We start from the raw sequence: 19,229 nt of genomic DNA, 5'->3' as shown, positions 1-19,229 counted from the left end.
ATCTATCCATCCATCCATCCATCCATCCATCCATCCATCCATCCATCTATCTATCTATCTAGGAAATGCTTGTTGAATTGAATTCATATAAAAATTCAGTTCCTGTTGGCTGTTTATTATATTCTTTTTTTTTAAACAATCGGGGTTAAATAACTTGCTCAAGGTTACACGGCCAGGTGTTTCTGGGTAGGTGCTAAGTGTCTGAGCCCGGATTTGATCCCAGGTCATCCTGACTCTGGGGCCAGTGCTCTTACTCGCTATGCTACCTGGCCACCCCTGTTTATTATATTTTGATATATCTTTAATCATTTTTGGTTTTCCCCTCTGATAATGATAAATAATATAAATAAGATCTCAACTGGAGTTTGATATATTTATGGGTCATCATTTTACCTGTTTTTGCTGCAAGATTTATAAGATCCTATTTCAGACTCTGCAAATCATCTCATACATCCCCTTACATAAAAAAAAGTTAAGTAATTGTCTATGTTGAATTATATACTTTACCCAGGTTTTTAGAGTATGGGATATACAAACACTTTCACTGTTACAAGTTTTCCATGACAGTCAAGGAGGACCAGGGGACATGCAGATCTATGCAATGATATTTGATTACAACCATGGCATGCTTGTCACAGGTCAGTGTGTTCAGTTAGTTGTTGATAAGACCCTTTCCACTTTTTAAAAATCACTTTTATATGGGTATTTATATATTAGAAAAGGAGGAAATCTGGAGGAAGGGTTTAACAGTTAACATTTGGAAGCTTTAACTCCCTACAAGGAGACATTTTTATCTACTTCTCTGTTCCTCTTCTACAGGTAAGGAATGGGCTAGTAGGTTGGTGGGGATGGTGGAATGATGGGTAGAATTGTTTTTCTTTGAAAATACCCCTGGGATATTCCTGTTGCACCCTGATCTGAGTTACAACAGAGGAGAGGCATGGATCCTGCTGGAGCATAAAAGCAGCATTCATGCTTTCCACACAGCAAGCTCTACTTCCTCTTTCTGAAGAGGGAGTAATGAGGTTCCTCTCTTAACAGCTGCACAGAAAAGCTGAGTTAACAAGCATTTTGCCCAACAATTCTCTTCTGTACCTTCTTCTTTGTGGGTACCCAGGGCAGGCACTGAGCCATTCTTCTTTCTTTTGCACTTGAGGCCAAAGCCCCATAGCCAATGCAAATAGGCTTTTGACCTCAGTCTTTTGAGTTTACCATTGAAGAAACTGAAGCCACACTCACAGAAGAATAAGGGTCCCTTCTAGAAAAAGCTGAGCCATATTAGTAAAGATGGGCTTTAATGGTTAACAAATAGTAAAGTTGGGAGTTCTTCCTTAATAAAGACTAAAACTTCAATGCATTCCCTAAGTATTTTCCCTTCTTACCACCAGTAATGGTTTGCTAGCAGAGAAGTCACTGAAAAATCATTGCCCTTTCAGGTGTCACTTTCACTTTGCTGGTGGCAGAGGATGTTTTTTTATCACTTCTGTCTTCTCTGAATTTTTAAAGAGATCTTTGTTGAGCTATAGTGATCAACCACTTTCACATAATGCTTGATATCAGGGATAAAAATAGATCATTTTTCACCCCTTGGAACACAATTCAGTTCCAGAATAATCTCATTAAATTTTAAACCAGCTTTCCACTATATTACCTCCCCTAAAAAATAATACTGTAATAACTCCACACCATTTTCCTTCTCATTGTGCTAGCCTGCATCTGTAACCACCTAGTTATGCATTTCACGACCATTTATCATCACAGTAGCTAGGTTCTCAAGAATATCTGAAAGGAAGGAGTAAGAGAAAAGGCTGCTTTCTCTATATACAGTTCTGCGAGAATTTGTGATTTTTTTTTGATTGCTGAGAAACACAATTGTGAGCACAGCTTAGTAAAACATCAACAACAGTGTTTTAAGGTTTGCAAAGCACTATTCATACAAGTAGTAAGAAGCAAAGCTAGGATTTACCCAGATCCTTCCACTCCAAATCCAGTACTCTGGCTAAGTGATTTGTCTAACGTCACATACTTTAATTAGCTGCAGAGGTAGCTTGAACACAGAAACAAAAAATGATTTGTTTGTGGATTTGTATTCCCATTTCTGCAGCTCATTGCATGACTTGAAGACAAGCCAAACACTTAAGCTCAGTTTCCAAATGGAGAATCTAACCTAATTTACTGTACTAATTTAGAAATGAATTTTATGCAGTACTAGCATAATGCTTAATAATATTCCACTGCTTGAAAGTCATCATCATTAGCTATAGTTAGTAAGATCATGTTTCAAGAGTTCTTTAAGAAAGTCTTTTATAAACACTAATTTCATTCAACAAATGAAAGCTTCTATATAGCAGAGTTGACAGTCACCATTTATTCTTTGCATCAACATGGGGAAAATAAAGCAACACAATACCAGAAAGAAAAAAAAATAAACAAGCAAACAGGATTCAGTAACCAAGGAAAAATTAATGAGGCCGAAATGGATTGCTTTTCTCTGTTTAAACCTTGTTCACCTCATTTGTCAGAAATTCCTTAAAGGTAACAATCCCATTTAAGCTTCATTAAAAAAAAAAAGGATTAATAATCACGATCTTACTTATTGGCTATTTTTAACCACAGTCCTATGTGGTTTCATGCCACAATTTCCCTCCTAGTTCTCTTCTTACTTCTCTGACCACTCCTTCACTCCCCATCAGTCACTAAATATCCCAAATGTGTTCTTCAAGGCTCTGTGTTTGGCCGTCTATATGAGCTCCCTGTAAAGCTCCCAGGGTTACAATTATCAGCTTTATAGATAACTCTCAGATAAGCACTGTCAACCTGATCTCTCCCTAGAACTACATTTCCAATTGCCTTCTAGTCTCCATTTAGATGGTCCCCTGACACCTCAAATTCAAATATCTGAAATACTCAGTATCTTCTATCCAAACCTTTCCCTCCTTGTAACTTCCTGTCTCTGTTGATGGCCTCATTATCTCTCAGTCAACTGGGCTTAAAAGTTATCTTTGACTTGTCCCTCTTCCTCACTACTGACATCTAGTGAGATACCAAATACTCTAGATTCCTCCTCCATAATATTTCTCTTATCCAGACCTTTCTTTCATTTCTCTCTACTATCAAACAAGCTCCTTATTCCTCACTACTGTACAAATGTAATAGTTTCTCAAGTCACCTTGCTGTCTCTAGTTTCTACTTTCTCCATTTATCTTCAACATTCACGCTGATATAATCTTCCTAATATATTAATTGGATCACAGCATTACTTTGCTTAAAACCTTGTTATTCCCCATTGTTCACAAATAAGATATAAAGTCTGCATCCTGACATCCTTTCACAATCTGTCTCTCCCTATTTGACCTGCTTTATTTCATACTCCTTTCCTTTGTATAGTTTTCTTTCTAGTCAGAAAAGACTATTTATCAAACCTCATTATTGTTCCTTTCTCTGCTATCTTTCTGCTTTGCCTCACATCAACCCCCTTTATCTGAAAGTACTCTACCCCCCTTAAATTTCTCTTATTTTGTTTGAACCTTCCCTTTGTTCTTCTCACATTTTACCTTGCCACATGGTTGTTTGAAGTATTTATCCTTCACTATTAAACTGTGATCTTCTTGGGGACAGGAATTTTATCTTATTTTTTCTTTATATTTCTACCCCCTACAAATGCCCTTTACATAGAAGATGCTTTAAAATGTTTGCTTTTAAATATTTATTAAATTATTGTTTTATGTTTTAGTAAATTTAGTATTATTCATTAAATTTTATTTTATTAGAATATTAATTTTTCACTCTTCCTATACCAGGATCTAGTGTTATTGACATGTATCCTTTGACTCGGATGATACAAGACACAAAACAGATCCCACATAGTCATGATCGAGACATCAATGTTATGGTTTATAACAGAACTTTTCACCAATTACTCACTGTCTGCTCTGAATCTATCATCAAAGTAAGTACAAATTAGGTTCTTTAAACAAAAGAAGAGCAAATCAAGAGAAAATTTCTTTTCCCACAGAAAAACTATTGAAGAATTTGGCAAAAGTAGTGGTGCTTATGATATAACTCTGCATTTCTGGGAACTTTCTTTGTTGTTTTGTATTTCCAAAGAGAATGGATAATCTATGAAAAGCAGATCTTTCAGTCTGAGTAGCATGGTGACTCCTATCAGTATGTTGAACTAGGTCAATGCAATTTTTACCTACCACAATAGGTAGTTCAAATGGATAAATTAAAGATGAGGAACTGGTCTACACTTTGAACTTATTTCTTACAAATTGGCTTTGTCACTGCCCTCATATTCCTTAGATGTATTATTTGCACATGAAAATTCAATTTATGATTAGGATGATTGATGTTGTTTGGAAATCATAGCAATAAAAGTTTGTCTCAATTGTGGCAGGGCTTTTATGGAAAAAGTCAAAGACTCATTCCATGTTACTCCATGGGCATTTTAAAAATGGAGACTGATGTTGCAGAATAATGAATTATTTATGTGACCTAGGAAGATTTCATCTCTCTTATGTTTGTTTCTGAATCTGAATATTTCTCTGTATGAGATGATTAGAACTTGAAACAGCCTTTGGAAATACATTATACAAACCTCTAACTTCTTGTGAAGGTTTTTTTCTGAGAGTGGGGGGGAGGGGACCACAAAGTACATTAATGTCATTCCTCCACACACTGCTTTCATAGGGGCATTCCTAAGCCCCCACTGGCTTTTTAGCCTTTGGGAGAGGCAGCAGTATTCAATCCATTTCATCAAACATTTATTTCTTAGGAGTTAGAAGATACAGAATAGGGTAGTAGGAAAGTTCTATGTTGAAAGTCAGGAGACCTAGATTAAAATCTGGATTCCAACACTTGCTACCTGTTTGACAATGACCCAGGCTTTCAACCCCTCTCAGCTTTAGTTTCCCTTTGTGTGAAATGGAGATAATGACATTTAAACTATTTTACAGGGTTCTACTGAGTCAACCCTCATTTATTAAGTACCTACTAGGCACTGTGGTAAGCACTGATAAGGTTGACCTTAATGTGCTATATAAATCTAAGTTATGATTACTCGACTTTTGAGTTTGAAATATTGGAGGTTTACTAGGACCAGATTCTTCATACAGTTCCGACAATTTCTACATGGGTCTAGTAATCTCCTTAGGCTGCCAACACATGTCTTCAGACAAATTCTGTGTAGCATTGGCTTCCCAATATGAAAGGATGGTAGAGCTTGTGTTGAAAAGGACTTCAGAGGTCATCTAATCCAACCCCTTCATTATACACATGAGAAAGCTGAGGACTAGGGAGTCTAAGTTATTTGCTCGAGGTTACACCAATAGTTTGTATCAGAGACAAAGAAGTCTTTTACTGGGAAAAACAAGGAAACATCCCATAGATGAGTTGTCATCCTTTATGCGTTGGAAGGTGATAAATTTCAAGGCAAAAAATGATGCCCACTGAGTATAGATTTACTCCCAAGTGTAACTCTGGTGGAAAAGCTTGGGTTAGGCCAATACAACTGAAGTACTGCTTCATAAGAATTTTCATTTTGTAATCCATGCTCCCTGCAAGGCCTGATACATCACATTACTACAGCTGCTGCTAACTATAATTACAACACGCAGCCTGGTCCTATTTCTACCAAACAGTTCTTTAGATGGCTATATGTCTAGTCTCCTGGAGCACTTAAAAATTAGAAAGGAAGGACTGAATGAGATAAGAATCATTAAATCAAGGAGCCTTTCCCCCCATAATCAGAAGGTAACATTTATCACCACCAAAAGATTATTTAGAGCTTTGCAGCTCTGATTTCCAAAATCCCTTTGGAACTCTCTCACTGAGCAATATGAGAAATATCTATATTATCCTTTAGCAGCATAGGGACTATGGATAAGGGGGCCTTAAGGTCATATATGTCAATTGCTTCATTTAACAAATGAAGAAAGTGAGGTCCAGAAAGGTTAGCTGATTTGCCCAGTCACATAAGTAATAGAAGAGCAGCAAAACTGGTTTTTATCCCAGGACCTCTGATTAAAAAACCAGAGCTCTTCCTACTGTATCCTGAATGAACTGCATTGCAAATCAAGTAATATAAAATCAGAATAATGACCTCTGAAGTGCCTAAAATTTCCCTAAATACTCTGAAAACTGTGAATTAGCAATAGGAATTCTCCCCAGTTCTATTACTGAGTGATCATTCAATTTGGAACCAGTTAGAGGAAGGATGATACATGTTGCAAACTTCACCAGGGTGTGTAATGATCAGTTGAGATACTTTGCTTACACTAGAGGAAAGACAACATTTGAATGCAGGCCTTTCTGACTATGAGTCTAGCACTCATAGGTGAAATGACATGCAGAAGGGTCGTAATGCTGACAGAGCCCAGATCCACATCCAGGTCCTCTGAGGAGGTAGTGTGGGACAGTGGAAAGATCACTATTGCAAGAGTTCAAAGGATCTGGGTTCAAATCCTTCTTCTGATGCTTACTATCTCTCATTTAACCTCACTGAGCTTTAATTTCTTCATCTGTAACATGAAGGTGTTTGGTTAGATGGTCTCAGAGGTCCCTACCAGCTCCAATTTGAATGCTAGAATAGAGAGGCATTGTCATGAAACTTTGTTAATTATATTTATATGCAAAAGCACAAGGGAAAGAGCTCTGGATTTGCTAGGGATCTGTGTTCAAATCTTGGCTCTGCTATTTGCTATTTGCCTAATCTTAGTTGAGTCCTTGGCTTCTCTGGACCTGTTTCCCATCTATTAAATCAGGAGGCTGGACTGAAATCAGCCACAGCATTTGATTGGAATTTAAAAAAAAAGTTTTAATTAGAAAACTCAGCAATCATTCCACAAATGAGTGCATTCCCACTCTCTTCTTCCCTAGAAAAATATGGAAAAGAAGCTTCCCCAATCCAAGTTTTCACCAACAAACTGGAGAAAGCAGAGCAACGCCTTAGCAGCCACAAGCCCTACTAAACACAGCTATTGGCTGTCACTTCGTTCTGGGCTCTTCAACTCTCTTCCCACCACTAGATGGAAATAGAAGTCACCCCAGCACTGCTTCAGCCTTACATCCTGTTAGCCGGCCCAGAAGTCATTCCATCCTTCTGCTCCAATTGTCTCTCTACCATTAGTATCCTAGGACTTGTCCTCTATGAATCTTCTGGGTTTTCCTTAATCCTTTTTTATTTCTCCTTATATTTCTATGTCTTCTCCAAAATAAAATATTCCTGTGCATTAGCACTGGTCTTTTCTGTTAAATGAGGTCCTGGTTTTGTTTCTGTTAAATAGAAGGCTGACTAAAGGCTGACTGTGGCAATAGACTTCAATGACTCTGGAGGAGAAAGTGAGGTGCAGCTCCACCTCACTTAAATCCAATTCACTCAGAAGTCAAGCCATCACCCTCATGATGTCATTGGTCGTCTTGGAGAATCAAGGATGAACAACAATAAAAAACCCAACAAAACAAAAACAATCCCCCATTACAGAGAAATTATAATTCCTTCTAAAATCCCTTTAGTTTGTAGATCTGGCAGATACTTCACAATAGTTATGTTGTCAGGGCAAAATGTTTTAGACCATAAGGCCTGCTCACCTTGTGGGAATCACCATGAATTCAGGGTTAGGCATCTTAGTCCTGTTTATCTATAAACTTAAGGATTGGTCCATTCAATCTCTAGCAAACCTGGCTCATGAATAAAATATTCGAACTAAAAGATACTATACAAGTATTCTAACCTCCTCATTTTGTAAATGAAAAAATCTGAGGTTCAAAGAAATTAAATTATTTGCTGAAGATCACATAACTTACAGAAGTACTAGGAGTAGAGCTCAAGTATCCTGACTCTTAATCAAGGTCATTGATGATCTCTTTATTGCTAAATCCAAAGGCCTTTTCTTGGAGATTGTTGTTCTCGCCCCTTCTGCAGCATTTGACACTCCTGATCACCACTCTTCTCTCCTGAAAACTTTCTCCTCCCTGAATTATTATAATGCATCTCTCTCCTGGTTCTCTATTTGTTTGCCCAATCCTTCTCATTCTCCTTTGCAAGACATGACTCCTAACCATGGATATGCCTGAGGATTCTATCCTGGACCCTATTCTTTTCTCTCAGTGATCTCATCAACTCCCATGCACTTAACTGACATCTTGTGCAGATGACACAAATATTTGGGATAAGGGAACCCTTATCTCTCTTCTGAATTCCAATTTTGAATCAACAAGTGCCTGCTGGGCATTTTCAACTAGATGACCTATTGGCATCTAACTTGCTTTCTTTACTCTTTGACCAACCCTCCTCCTCACTTCTCTGTTTCTTTCAAAGGCACCATTATTCTTTCAGAAACTCATGATTGCACCATTGGAGACGTTCTCTATTCTTCTTCCTTTCTCAACCTCTGTGGAGATATACCCTGGAACATGCTCCTGAAAGTGCTAAAGCCTCAACTACTGAAGACTCAGAAAAGAAAGTTCTTGTCACTGTCACTTGTCATTGTCAAATGATTCAACATGGGAAAACGATAACATTTTTATCAGTGGAAATGATACTAAAGATAAAGCATCAACATCTGCTTTGCCACTATACCCTACAGACTTCTCCATCTAACTTGTTCCTCAAACCTTCTATATTTGTTTCTCTCCCATTAGAAAGGGAACTTTTTGAAAGCAGGGATTATTTTGCTTTTCTGTTTGTATCCCCAGTGCTTTGCAGATAGTACATATTTAATATGCCTCCATTCATTCATTCATTCATTCATTCATTCATTCATTCATTTATTCATTCTCTCCCTCATCTCCCCTCCCCAAACCCAATTGGTTGCTCAGTGTACAGATTCTACCTTCATGAGATTTCTCACATCTGTCCTCTTCTTGCCATTTGTAAGACCACCAGCCTAATTCAGTCTCTTCCCACCTCTAGCGTGGACTATTACAATAGCCTTCTAACTGATCTTCCTCACTCAGTCTCTTCTTTCTACAATCCTCCTCCATACAGCTGCCAAACATGTTTCTAAAGTGTAAATCTGACTTTATTAATCATTCCCATCACCACTGCCGCTCAAGAAACTTTAGTGGCTTCATATGGACTCTAACCCTAAATACAAACTGCTCTATTTGTCATTTAAAACCTTTTATAATTTGCCTTCAACTTGTCCCTCTAGACTCATCACTCATTACTTTTACTCCCATACTTTGTGTTCCACTAAACCGAACTACTTGATGTACCCTGTACATGATTTTCCATCTTTGGTCTCTTTGCCATTATACAGACTGCTCTCCATTCCTGGCATGCTCTCCTTCTTCATTTCTTTCTCTTGGAATCTTTAGCCTCTTTTCAATATCCAGTCCAAGGTCTACCTTCTACAAGAAACATTTTCTGTTTTCCTTAGTTGTTATTCCTGCTCTCCATCCCCAAATAGATGTATTTGTTGAGTGTATGTTTTTATATTGATACATATTGTTTCCTCTCAGTAAAACATCAACTCCTTTAAGTCCGGGTATTTTTTTTATTTTGTTTTTGAGTTCCTAGTACCTGCACCTAGCCCAGTGTTTAGCACATAGGGACTTTAAAAACTTGGGTTGAATTGAATTTCCACCATCTCATTGGCTTCTGCTACAACTCATGTGACACTAAAACATATCAGAAAAGCAATTCAGAACTAGATATGATCATCTGCATGGACTTTCAATACTTTCTTGGAGTAGTAAGCCAATTTAGGAAATATAATTGTTTATAGCTCAGAAAACTGCTTGGTAAATAGTGAATAAAGGCTAAGCAAATTGGGTCTTAAAGACTTTTCTTTCCCATCACCCCCAACCTCCATCAAAACTTGGTAACATGAATTAACCTCTACTTTAGTGATAAATCCACCTAAAGAAGATTGTTACTCGAAGTCAGAATTTCTCCTTTCTTGGACACAATGCCAATAATCTTTCTTCCTAACTCTTATTTTTCTAGATTTTATGCTAGTGTGTGCCCCATGTAGTGGAAAGAAGGTGGACCTGGGACCCTGGAGAGCCATGTTCTAGTTCTTGTTCCACCATGGTCTAGCTGTGTGACCCTGAGCAAGTCATTTGACCTATCTAGTGTTCCCACCTATGAAATGAAAGTGTTGAACTAAATGATCTGAAAGGTTCCTTCAAGGTCTAAGATTCTTTATTCATTTCTAGTGCTATTCTAGGATGCTTTATAGTGACTGTACATGTGTCTAGTTCAATTCTTCTAGTTTGACCTAAACCTGATTTATCTTTTGCCCTGTTACTCACCTTGGTTTAGGTCCTAAACAATGTCCTACTTCGTACCCAAATCAGTAACTCCTTTATGATTGACAGAATCACTACCAGAGATATCTATGCGCATTGCTTACCTAGTCCAAGACCACTAGACTAGTAACTAAACCATGTAGCATGTTTTCTTTTTTCATGGAAACAATCTTGATGAAGAAGTATCAGGTGTGTATAATAGCTAGCAAGTGTGACATGCTTTGAATGTTATCAAATGTTTTCATATGAACTAATGGACAAATTGATCATTTGACTTCTCTCCTTTAGGTATGGGAACTAGAGACAGGACACCAAATATATCAGATTTTTGAACCCCATGGGAACAACATTGAAGTAACAACTGCTGCTATTGATAAGAGTGGATTTGTTCTTGCTACAGGGGCATACAATGGTAAGACTTATTTCTTGAGGAATATTCCTGCCTAGGTTATCCCCCCGGAGATCTGCATTCAGTAGGGCTGATGAATTCATTAGTTTGTGGTGGGTTGGTGTGTTGGGGGAAGAGCAGGTTTGAGTGGGAAAGGGTGATGATGCTCAGTTTCACTGATGACATCACTAAGTCCATATCCCCAGGCTTTGGTAGTATTATATTTATAGGCCTTGATATGAATTTATAGAAAGCCCTTTTGCCTTGGTTTGCTCTACCCATTTTTTTTTTTGGTTGTTGTTGTTGAGTCATTTTCAGATTTTCAGTTATATCTGACTCTTTGTGACCTCTTTTTGGGGTTTTCTTGGCAAAGATACTAGACTTTTAGTCATTTCCCTCTTCAGTTCATTTTATAGATAAGGAAACTGAGGCAAACAGGGTTAAGTGACTTGTCCAGGGTCACACAACTAGTAAATGTCTGGGGCCAGATTTGAACTCAGGAAGATGGGTGCTCCTGACTCCAGTCCCAGCACTCTACCTGCTGCACCACTTAGCCTCCCAATACCCCTGTTCCACATGGCATAGGACTGAATTAACATCCTAACCTTAGCTAGTCATTCTTTTTACTAAAAATGGTTCCTGGAACCTGCCAAAATGTTCAGCTCACTTAGACCTAGTCCATTCGTTATTTGACTTCTTTCCTTTGACATGAAGAAACAGCCACTATAGATTTCAGTAATAGGAGAAAGGAAGAGGACAGAAAAGACATCAATTAGTAAAGCACTGAACTTTGAGAAGGTCAGACCAGTACAAGGAAGCACTGGCATGGTGTCTCCATCTAGGAGCATAGCATCATTGAGTTAGAGCTGGAAGGGATTGTAGAGATAATCTAGGTCATCCCCCCTCATTTTCCAGAGGAAACTTAAGCCAGAAAGTTTGGATGACTTGCTTTGGGTCATATTATTAGTGAGCTTCAGAGCCAGTTATTGACTTCCCTGTTATGATTATAACAGTATGATATTTTACATATTACAAAGATCTCTAAGACTGCAGAAGAAAAGCAGCAGAAAGGTAAAAAGGCCCTGAAAAATAAGCCTGGGACAAATGGGAGGGGATATTATATCTCTTCATTGTTCACCATCCTTAATCTTGTCCAGTCTAGTATTGAATCCAGCATAGCATTAATGTCCTTGCTCTCTCTGTTCCACTAAACTTGAACCTGATGCCCCAAGTTTCTAGGGTGTCAAAGGATTTCAGAGAATAGAAATTCTTGGTTATGTCACTGAGGTTTGTCCAGGGGTGAGGAAACTGTGGTTTCGAGGCCCCCTAGGTCCTCAAGTGCAGGCTTTGACTGAATCCAAATCTTACAGAACAAATCCCCTTAATAAAAGGATTTGTTCTGTAAAACTTGGGATTCAATCAAAATGTTGCACCCAAAGACCTAGAAGGCCTCGAGGCTGCAGGTTCCCCATCACTGGCTAGACAAATGGTAAGTAACAATAGTATCACTGTTCCATGAGAGTGGACCAGTGGACCACTGGAGACTCAGGTCAGGAATGGAAGCACAGAGTTAAAAAACAAAAAAGGAGGAAATAATAAGGATGGACTCTTCATCACAGGCAACTGGAAATAGCTTAGTCAGATGAGAGGAAGGAACTTTTTGGCAAGAGGGGATAGAAAAAGGGAAGAGAGACACTTACTGGTAGCATGAACTGGAAGACAAGTTTGGGGGTTTATAAGCATCCATTAGCAGAAGCCAGTAATATAGGATAAGTTCCTCTATAACTTTAGCTCCCAATCTCAGTCTAAGGATGGAGAACGAAAGGAAGACAAGGACTGACTGACTCTTATCACTTCTGAATAACCACCCTCTCTCTACACATTCTAAAATAACTAAATTAGGCTAACTTTCTGGGCCACACTTAACACTAGACTAAGCGCCACATTTGGGGGATACCCCACAATTATTTCTGGAACCCCATTAAGCCTGCATTTAGAACTGTCTCTAAGCTGCCCCCCCATTTCTGATTTCAGGTAGAAAAGAATCATTTCAGATTTAGAGGTGAAAGTTAAAAAATACAAATAGCTTGGGTGTCATAAAGCATTGTAATGAATGAGTTTTCAGTGAAAGTGTATGAAATATAAGGGAGCCTTTTTCTCTTTTGCATGGCTGAAATGGTTAGGAAACAAGAGAGGGGAACAGTTAAAGCTGAGAGAAGAAATCCTTTCACTTAGGGTAAAAATAATGGAAGGGGAGGGAGACAGTTCAATAGTAGGCACAATTGTGCCATGAGGAGTGACCTGTCCCCTAGAAAGTCATGCCTTTACCTCCTGATAAGGAGGAAGAAATGGTTAGAGAAAGAGGAAACTATAGATTCCTAAGACAAAGTTTGCGTGTGTGTGTGTGTGTGTGTGTGTGTATGTGTGACTGTATAATTTTGTCTACAGCTAATTTCACTTAAGGGTGAACCCAAGGTTTGAACCTCTGTTTGTTTTAATGTATAGACATACTCACAGAGAGTCCACAGCTTAGTAGAAAAGTGCCTTATTCTATTGCTGACTAGAAGCTCTCAGATAGTTCTTTTCTAAGAAAATATCTATTAATCTTTTTTTTTTCTCCTCTTATTCAGGCACACTTAAACTCTGGGATTTTGAAAGTGGACAGGAAATGAAAGTGTTGGTTGAAGGGAAAGACTGGAAAGAGGATGATCATTGGTTGCACCAGCTAACCTTTCTAACAACTAAAGAAAAAAATCACTTCCTGATCCTAGCCCTGGAGTACAGTGGGAGGATCAAACTTGTCCAGGTTTTCCATTTCATCTTTAATTACTCTCTGGCTTCTCTACTCTTTGAAGCTCATGTAAGGCTTTATTTGGGTCTTGAAGTGGTTCATCTGGAGATTAACTATGGTTGGGCTATTTTTTCTCTCTCTAAGTTTGTCAGGATGCTACTTACTACCCTTCCCTCTGACTTCCTTTGTATATTTATTGTCTCCTGGAGAGAATGGCTGCCCAGCCACCAGAAGCCTGCCCTTAGCTGCTAGCAAAGCAGATTTATTAAACTACTTCAGTCAGATGACCAAAGCCTTGTTTAGGAGCTGAGCTGGACTCTCTGATCAACAGTATACAGAAGCCAGCTATATCTGGGATGCTACCCAAAACTTTTTAGGATTGGTCACTGGAAGAGTAGATCATACAAAGTCTCTGTCTGTGTGTAAGACCCAGAGAGAGAGAGCCTGTGCCTGCTGAGTGACAATAAAGTCACCCTGTTATCAAAATAACTTTGCTTTGAAATTCAGGGTCCAATGGATTCTTTGAAGCTTGTACTGGACAGAACACTGGACCTGTTTTTGGACCTCACTTGAAGACACTAGCTATGTGTTCCTAGACTTAAAGTTAATGACTTAACCCCTCTGAGCCTCAGTTCTCTCATTTAGAAAATGGGGAGTATAATATCACTTACCTAACAGGATTGTTGTAGGGATCACATATGATAATGTATGTAAAGTGTGTAGCAAACCACAAAGCATTGTATGTAAACCATTATTGAAGGCTTAGGCAAGCCTCCTTATTTTTCCTAGGTATCCATTACCACCTAGGAATGCTAATGCCTTCCTCATATGCGTAATTATGGCTAGACAGTTTATCCTGACTACTGAATGAATCTGTTCTCTTCGTCTGGAACTAAAGAATTTATTGCTCTTCTTCCAGAAGGGCTAAAATCAGAAATAATTTCTGACTTGAATAAGAAAGGAATTATGAAGATTTAGCAAAGATTAAGAAAACAAAGATCTAGGCCTGCTCCTAGAAAGGTGAAGTCAAAAGTTTCTTCCATTTCCATCTTCTCTCCCTTCATTGTCCTGAGGATCACAGAAGGGCACTTCTAAGGGCACAAAGAATTGCTAATTAATTTTGCAAGTTAACAGTATAAAACTGTGTCATAATGTTCTCCTTCATAATTTACATTTCTCATTTCAAAATATGCTTTGGGGGGGGGGCAGCTAGTTGGCACAATGAATAGAGCACTGGCCCTGGAGGCACAAGGACCTGAGTTCAAATCCGGCCTCAGACACTTGACATACTAGCCATGTGACTTTGTGCAAGTCACTTAACCCCAATTGCCCTCCAAAACAAAAAACAACACAAACCAAGGGGTGGCTAGGTGGCACACTGTAGAGCACTGGCCTTGGAGTCAGGAGGACCTGAGTTCAAATCTGGCCTCAGACACTTGACACACTTACTAGCCATGTGACTTTGGGCAAGTCACTTAACCCCAATTGCCCTCCAAAAAGCAAAAAACAAAAAAAAAACCAAACAAACCCAAAATATCCTTTTTTTAAGTTCTAGGAAGAACTGAGACACAGTCCCATATATAAATTTCTTGAGGTTACTTTTGGGACAGGAAATAGTTTTTTTTAATGTTCGATTAATGTCCATAGATACCTTTAGTATAATTTGAAGCACTATTACTGAACAATTCCATATAGCACCATTGAAGCACAATTCCTGTATAAATTCATATCTTAAGTGGGCCATTTCAACTTCACAACAACTCTGCTTAATTAGGCAAATGTAAATGTATGTAAAAGCTTTTGTTCTTTTGTGAAACAAGCTGAAATACAGCTATGTTCTCACCTTAATACAATATATGAAAATCCAGTCTTAAAAAACATAAGGTCAACAAATTTAAAGTTAGGAAACTAATTTAATCCAACTCTAAGCCTCGTTTTAAAGATAAAGAAATACAACTTCAGGGGTGGCTAGGTGGTGCAGTGAATAGAGCACTGGCCCTGGAGTCAGGAGGACCTGAGTTCAAATCTGGCCTCTGACACTTAACACTTACTATTACACTTATACACTTAACACTTATTATTGACCTTGGGGAAGTCACTTAACCCCAATTGCCCCTCCAAAAAAAAAGGGCAAAAATAAATAAATAGTAAAAAAAAAAAAAAAAAGAAAATGCAACTCCAGCAGGTTAAGAATTGCAAAAGGTCATATTGCTGAAACATAGCAGAGCTAGAATTTGAACTCAGATTGTCTGGATCCAAATCCAGTACACTTTCCATTACACAACAATTTAATTAGGATGTGTCTGTTCACTTTATGGAAGGCTCTTTTGTCATAGTCAATTTTTTTTTTCTGATTGGAGGGAGAAGGAAGGACCTTTGGGGTTAAGTGACTTGCCCAAGGCCACATGGCTAGTGAGTATTGAGTGTCTGAGGCCAGATTTGAACTCAGGTCCTACTGACTCCAGGGCTGATGCTCTATTCACTGTGCCACCTAGTCACCCCATCAGAGTCAAATTTACTGCAACATACCTTTACACAGAGGATTGCTGTAGTACATTTAAAAGTTTTATTTGATTTACACATTCTTTTTCCTACAATAGTACTTGTGGGTAATATGGGGCATTCTGATAAAAGTTAACTAGTGTACATATTGGTAGCATAGTATAATGAAAAGAGGATTGGATCTGAAGTCAAGAGGACCTGAGTTCTACTTCAAACTCTACTATTTATTTTGTGTGTCTTTGGGTCAGACATCAGAGATGCCAAGGTCATCCACAACATCCAGGGCCATCACCAGTCATCTTGATTTTTGTCTTGCTAGTGGACTTTGATAACTCTTTATAAGAGAAAGCGAGGCTGATGACTTTGTGCAACTCTGCACATCACTCTGCACACATGTCATTTATCTGCTTCTAAAATGAAGAACAAACAACAACAATAAGCTTTGGGAAAGTCACCATGTGTCTGGGTTTGGGTCATCTCCTCTGTAAAATAAGGAATCTGGACCATCTAGATGGCTTCTAAGGACCTTCCAGTTTCACAGACTACGATCTAAGGATTATAGATATTCTGATCTCTGTTAGTCTATAATTTCTTTATTTTTGTTGTTGTGTTCAGTAATGTTTGATTCTTCATGACCCTATGATATGGAAATGGGAATTTAAGATCTTGCCTGCCCCTTGGCTTAAGTGACTCTTGAGGACCTTCCCTGATTTGAAAATATACTCTGCCCCCTAATAGGCTGAATGTGGCTCACATGGAGCCTGTGGCAGGAGGCTTGTTTTTCAGGAATGCCCACACTTTGTTACTTAGTGATTGGGCAGTGGGTCAAGAGGGTTGTGACATTCTCTGACCCAGGAGAAGGCTATATATACCCTGATGTGAGGTTTTGCCTTGGGGCTCACTTTGGGAAGAGCTATGTGATTGGGCCAGTTGAGACTTTCGGCAGCTGTTGAGCCCCCCGGCTTTGAAAGCCCAGATATTGGTGCTTCCCTCTCTGGTAACTTAGTATGGATATAATGTTCAGACTGCTGGAAGCCCTGTCTGCTGATATGTTTCTCTGTCTGCTTGTAACTTCTGTTTGTATTCTCTGAAGTTCAGGGTGCTGACTTTTTCCCCGTGAACTAGGTAAATGATAGATATTTCATTAAAGTAAGATTGTTAACCCATTTTGAGTTGCTTTCCTTTAGAAAAGCAGATCTAAAAACTTGTACTAGCAGCCATCCTGGGTATGCTAGGGTGCTTGATGCTACACCTTATTTAGGGTTTTATTGGCAAAGGGTCTAGATTACTTTGCCATTTCCTTCTCCAGCTTATTTTCCAGATGACAAAACTTAGGCAAATAGGGTTAAGTGACTTGCCCAGGGTCAAACAGCTAATAAATGTCTGAGGATGCATTTGAACTCAGGTCTTCCCAACTTTATACCCAGTGCTCTATATACTGTGCCAACCAGCTACCCTTAGCTTCTTTATCTTTGCAGTCAAAATGTGAGTTCATACTTTGAAGCTAGTTTCCTCTTGAATCATACACATATAATCTTCTGCTCTTAAGCTTCAACCTCTCCTTTATTTCTTGATAGATAAAATGTAAATCTTACAATTGTCTAAGAGATCACAGCTATCAGTGTTTCCCCCCTTTTGTAGCCTTGAAATTTGATTTGGCCTTTGAGTCATTTAAGGCATAAGACCAATCTATCTCTGCTGTATATCTTTCCTCCAAATTGATATAGCCTAATCTGTAAGCCACCTTAAAGTGTAAGATTTTTTTTCTTTGCCTCTTGCATATGTGCCCATAGAAATATTAAAGTTAATTAACCATTTATTAATAACCTGTGTATAGGGCACTGTGCTAGGTCCTATAGGTAGAAAGATAAAATATAATAGTATCCTTTATCTCAAGGAGTTTCTAATGTAATAAAAAAGAATGGACAAGCATAAGAATAACTATAATGCAAGGCAGATTCTCTGGACAAAGGAGAGAGAATCTGCCAAACAGAATGCTTTAAGAGATATGGAAGCAGGTGGAATAGTGATAGAGGAGAATTCATGGAGGAAGTAGAACCTCGGAACATGAAGAAAAGAAGGAAGGGATTTCAATAGGTAGAGCTGTGGAAAAAGAGGAATGGAAGGCATGCTGGCAGGTAGAATGATGTAAATAAGATCCCAACAATGAGAATTCAAGAAAGTGAGAAGTCTAACAACCACAGTAATAATAAAAAATATTATTAAATACCAACTGTGAGCAGTAATTAGTTTAGTTCCTGAAGGGGATGTAAAGTTTATATAAAACAGCAACTTTTCCCTCATGGAACTTACAGTCAAACTAGTTGAATGTAATGTAGCTAAAGAGGAATATTATGAGACACAATAGACAGGTTGGAGTCATAGTTTGGAAGGCTTTGAAAGTCAAGATAAAGAATTTATCCTTTGTTCAACAGACATGAAGAATCACTAAATATTTTTAGCATGGGAAGGCTTATGGTTAGAATGGTGCATTGTGAAAATTACTTTGGCAATGTTTATTTGAAGGATTGATTAGAGAATGAAGAGGATGGAAACCAGAAGATCAGTCAAGGGGAAATCATTACAACAGGCCAAAGAGAAGTTGAATTAGGGTAGTTGGATTCATAGCACAAAGGAAGGAATGAATGGAAGAGATATTTTGGAAACAGAGTAAATGGGACTTAGAAACTGAATGTTGGGGGTGAGGCAGATGCAAGAGTCAAAAATAACTCAAATGTTTTAAACTTGGATGACTGAAAGGATAGAGGTACTATAAACAGAAATAAAATTTTAAGAGGAAAAATAGGTTTTATAGGGAAAACAGTAAATTCTGTTTTGAACATGTTGAGTTTGAGGTATCAGATGGATATACTAAATAGTAGTGGTTCTTAGCCTGGGGTTTGTGAACTTTAAAAAAAAAACTTTTGATTTTTAAAAATGTAATTGATTTTTTTTGTAATCCTATGTATTTTATTTGTTGCACTTTAAAGCATCATTTTAAGGGGGTTCATAGGCTTTACCAGACCACCAAAAGTAGTCCATGGCACAAAAAAAAGGTTAGGAACCTCTGTCCTAATTGCAATATCTAGCAGGCAAGCAGAATTATGGTAAAGAATCTGGGAAAGAGCTGCATAGCCAGAAATATGTATCTGGGATTCACCCATATACTAGTAATAACTGAAGTCATAAGAATAAATATCATCAAGGGAAAATGTGTACAGACAGACAGACAGACAGACAAGATAGAGAGAGAGAGAGAGAGAGAGAAAGAGAGAGAGAGAGAAAGAGAGA

At 38.2% G+C, this 19,229-nt stretch overlaps 1 protein-coding gene across 1 annotated transcript in view; it reads left to right on the top strand.

The window, feature by feature from the left end:
* The window catches only part of WDR64 (WD repeat domain 64), a 168,781-nt gene that overhangs the window by 92,573 nt on the left and 56,979 nt on the right, over nucleotides 1-19,229 (top strand). The window contains exons 11-14 of the mRNA XM_069064504.1: nucleotides 512-638; nucleotides 3,801-3,949; nucleotides 10,546-10,669; nucleotides 13,276-13,451. Of these exons, the coding sequence (XP_068920605.1) occupies nucleotides 512-638; nucleotides 3,801-3,949; nucleotides 10,546-10,669; nucleotides 13,276-13,451 (576 nt within the window). The remainder of the gene's footprint in view (nucleotides 1-511; nucleotides 639-3,800; nucleotides 3,950-10,545; nucleotides 10,670-13,275; nucleotides 13,452-19,229) is intronic.

This window comes from Petaurus breviceps, unplaced genomic scaffold (genome assembly GCF_028583685.1).
Source record: "Petaurus breviceps papuanus isolate PSGF00001 unplaced genomic scaffold, PetGlider_PUasm1.0 90633, whole genome shotgun sequence".
Taxonomy (NCBI): Eukaryota; Metazoa; Chordata; class Mammalia; order Diprotodontia; family Petauridae; genus Petaurus; species Petaurus breviceps.
Note: the sequence above shows the minus strand (reverse complement) of the source record. Positions and strands in the feature narration are given on the sequence as shown.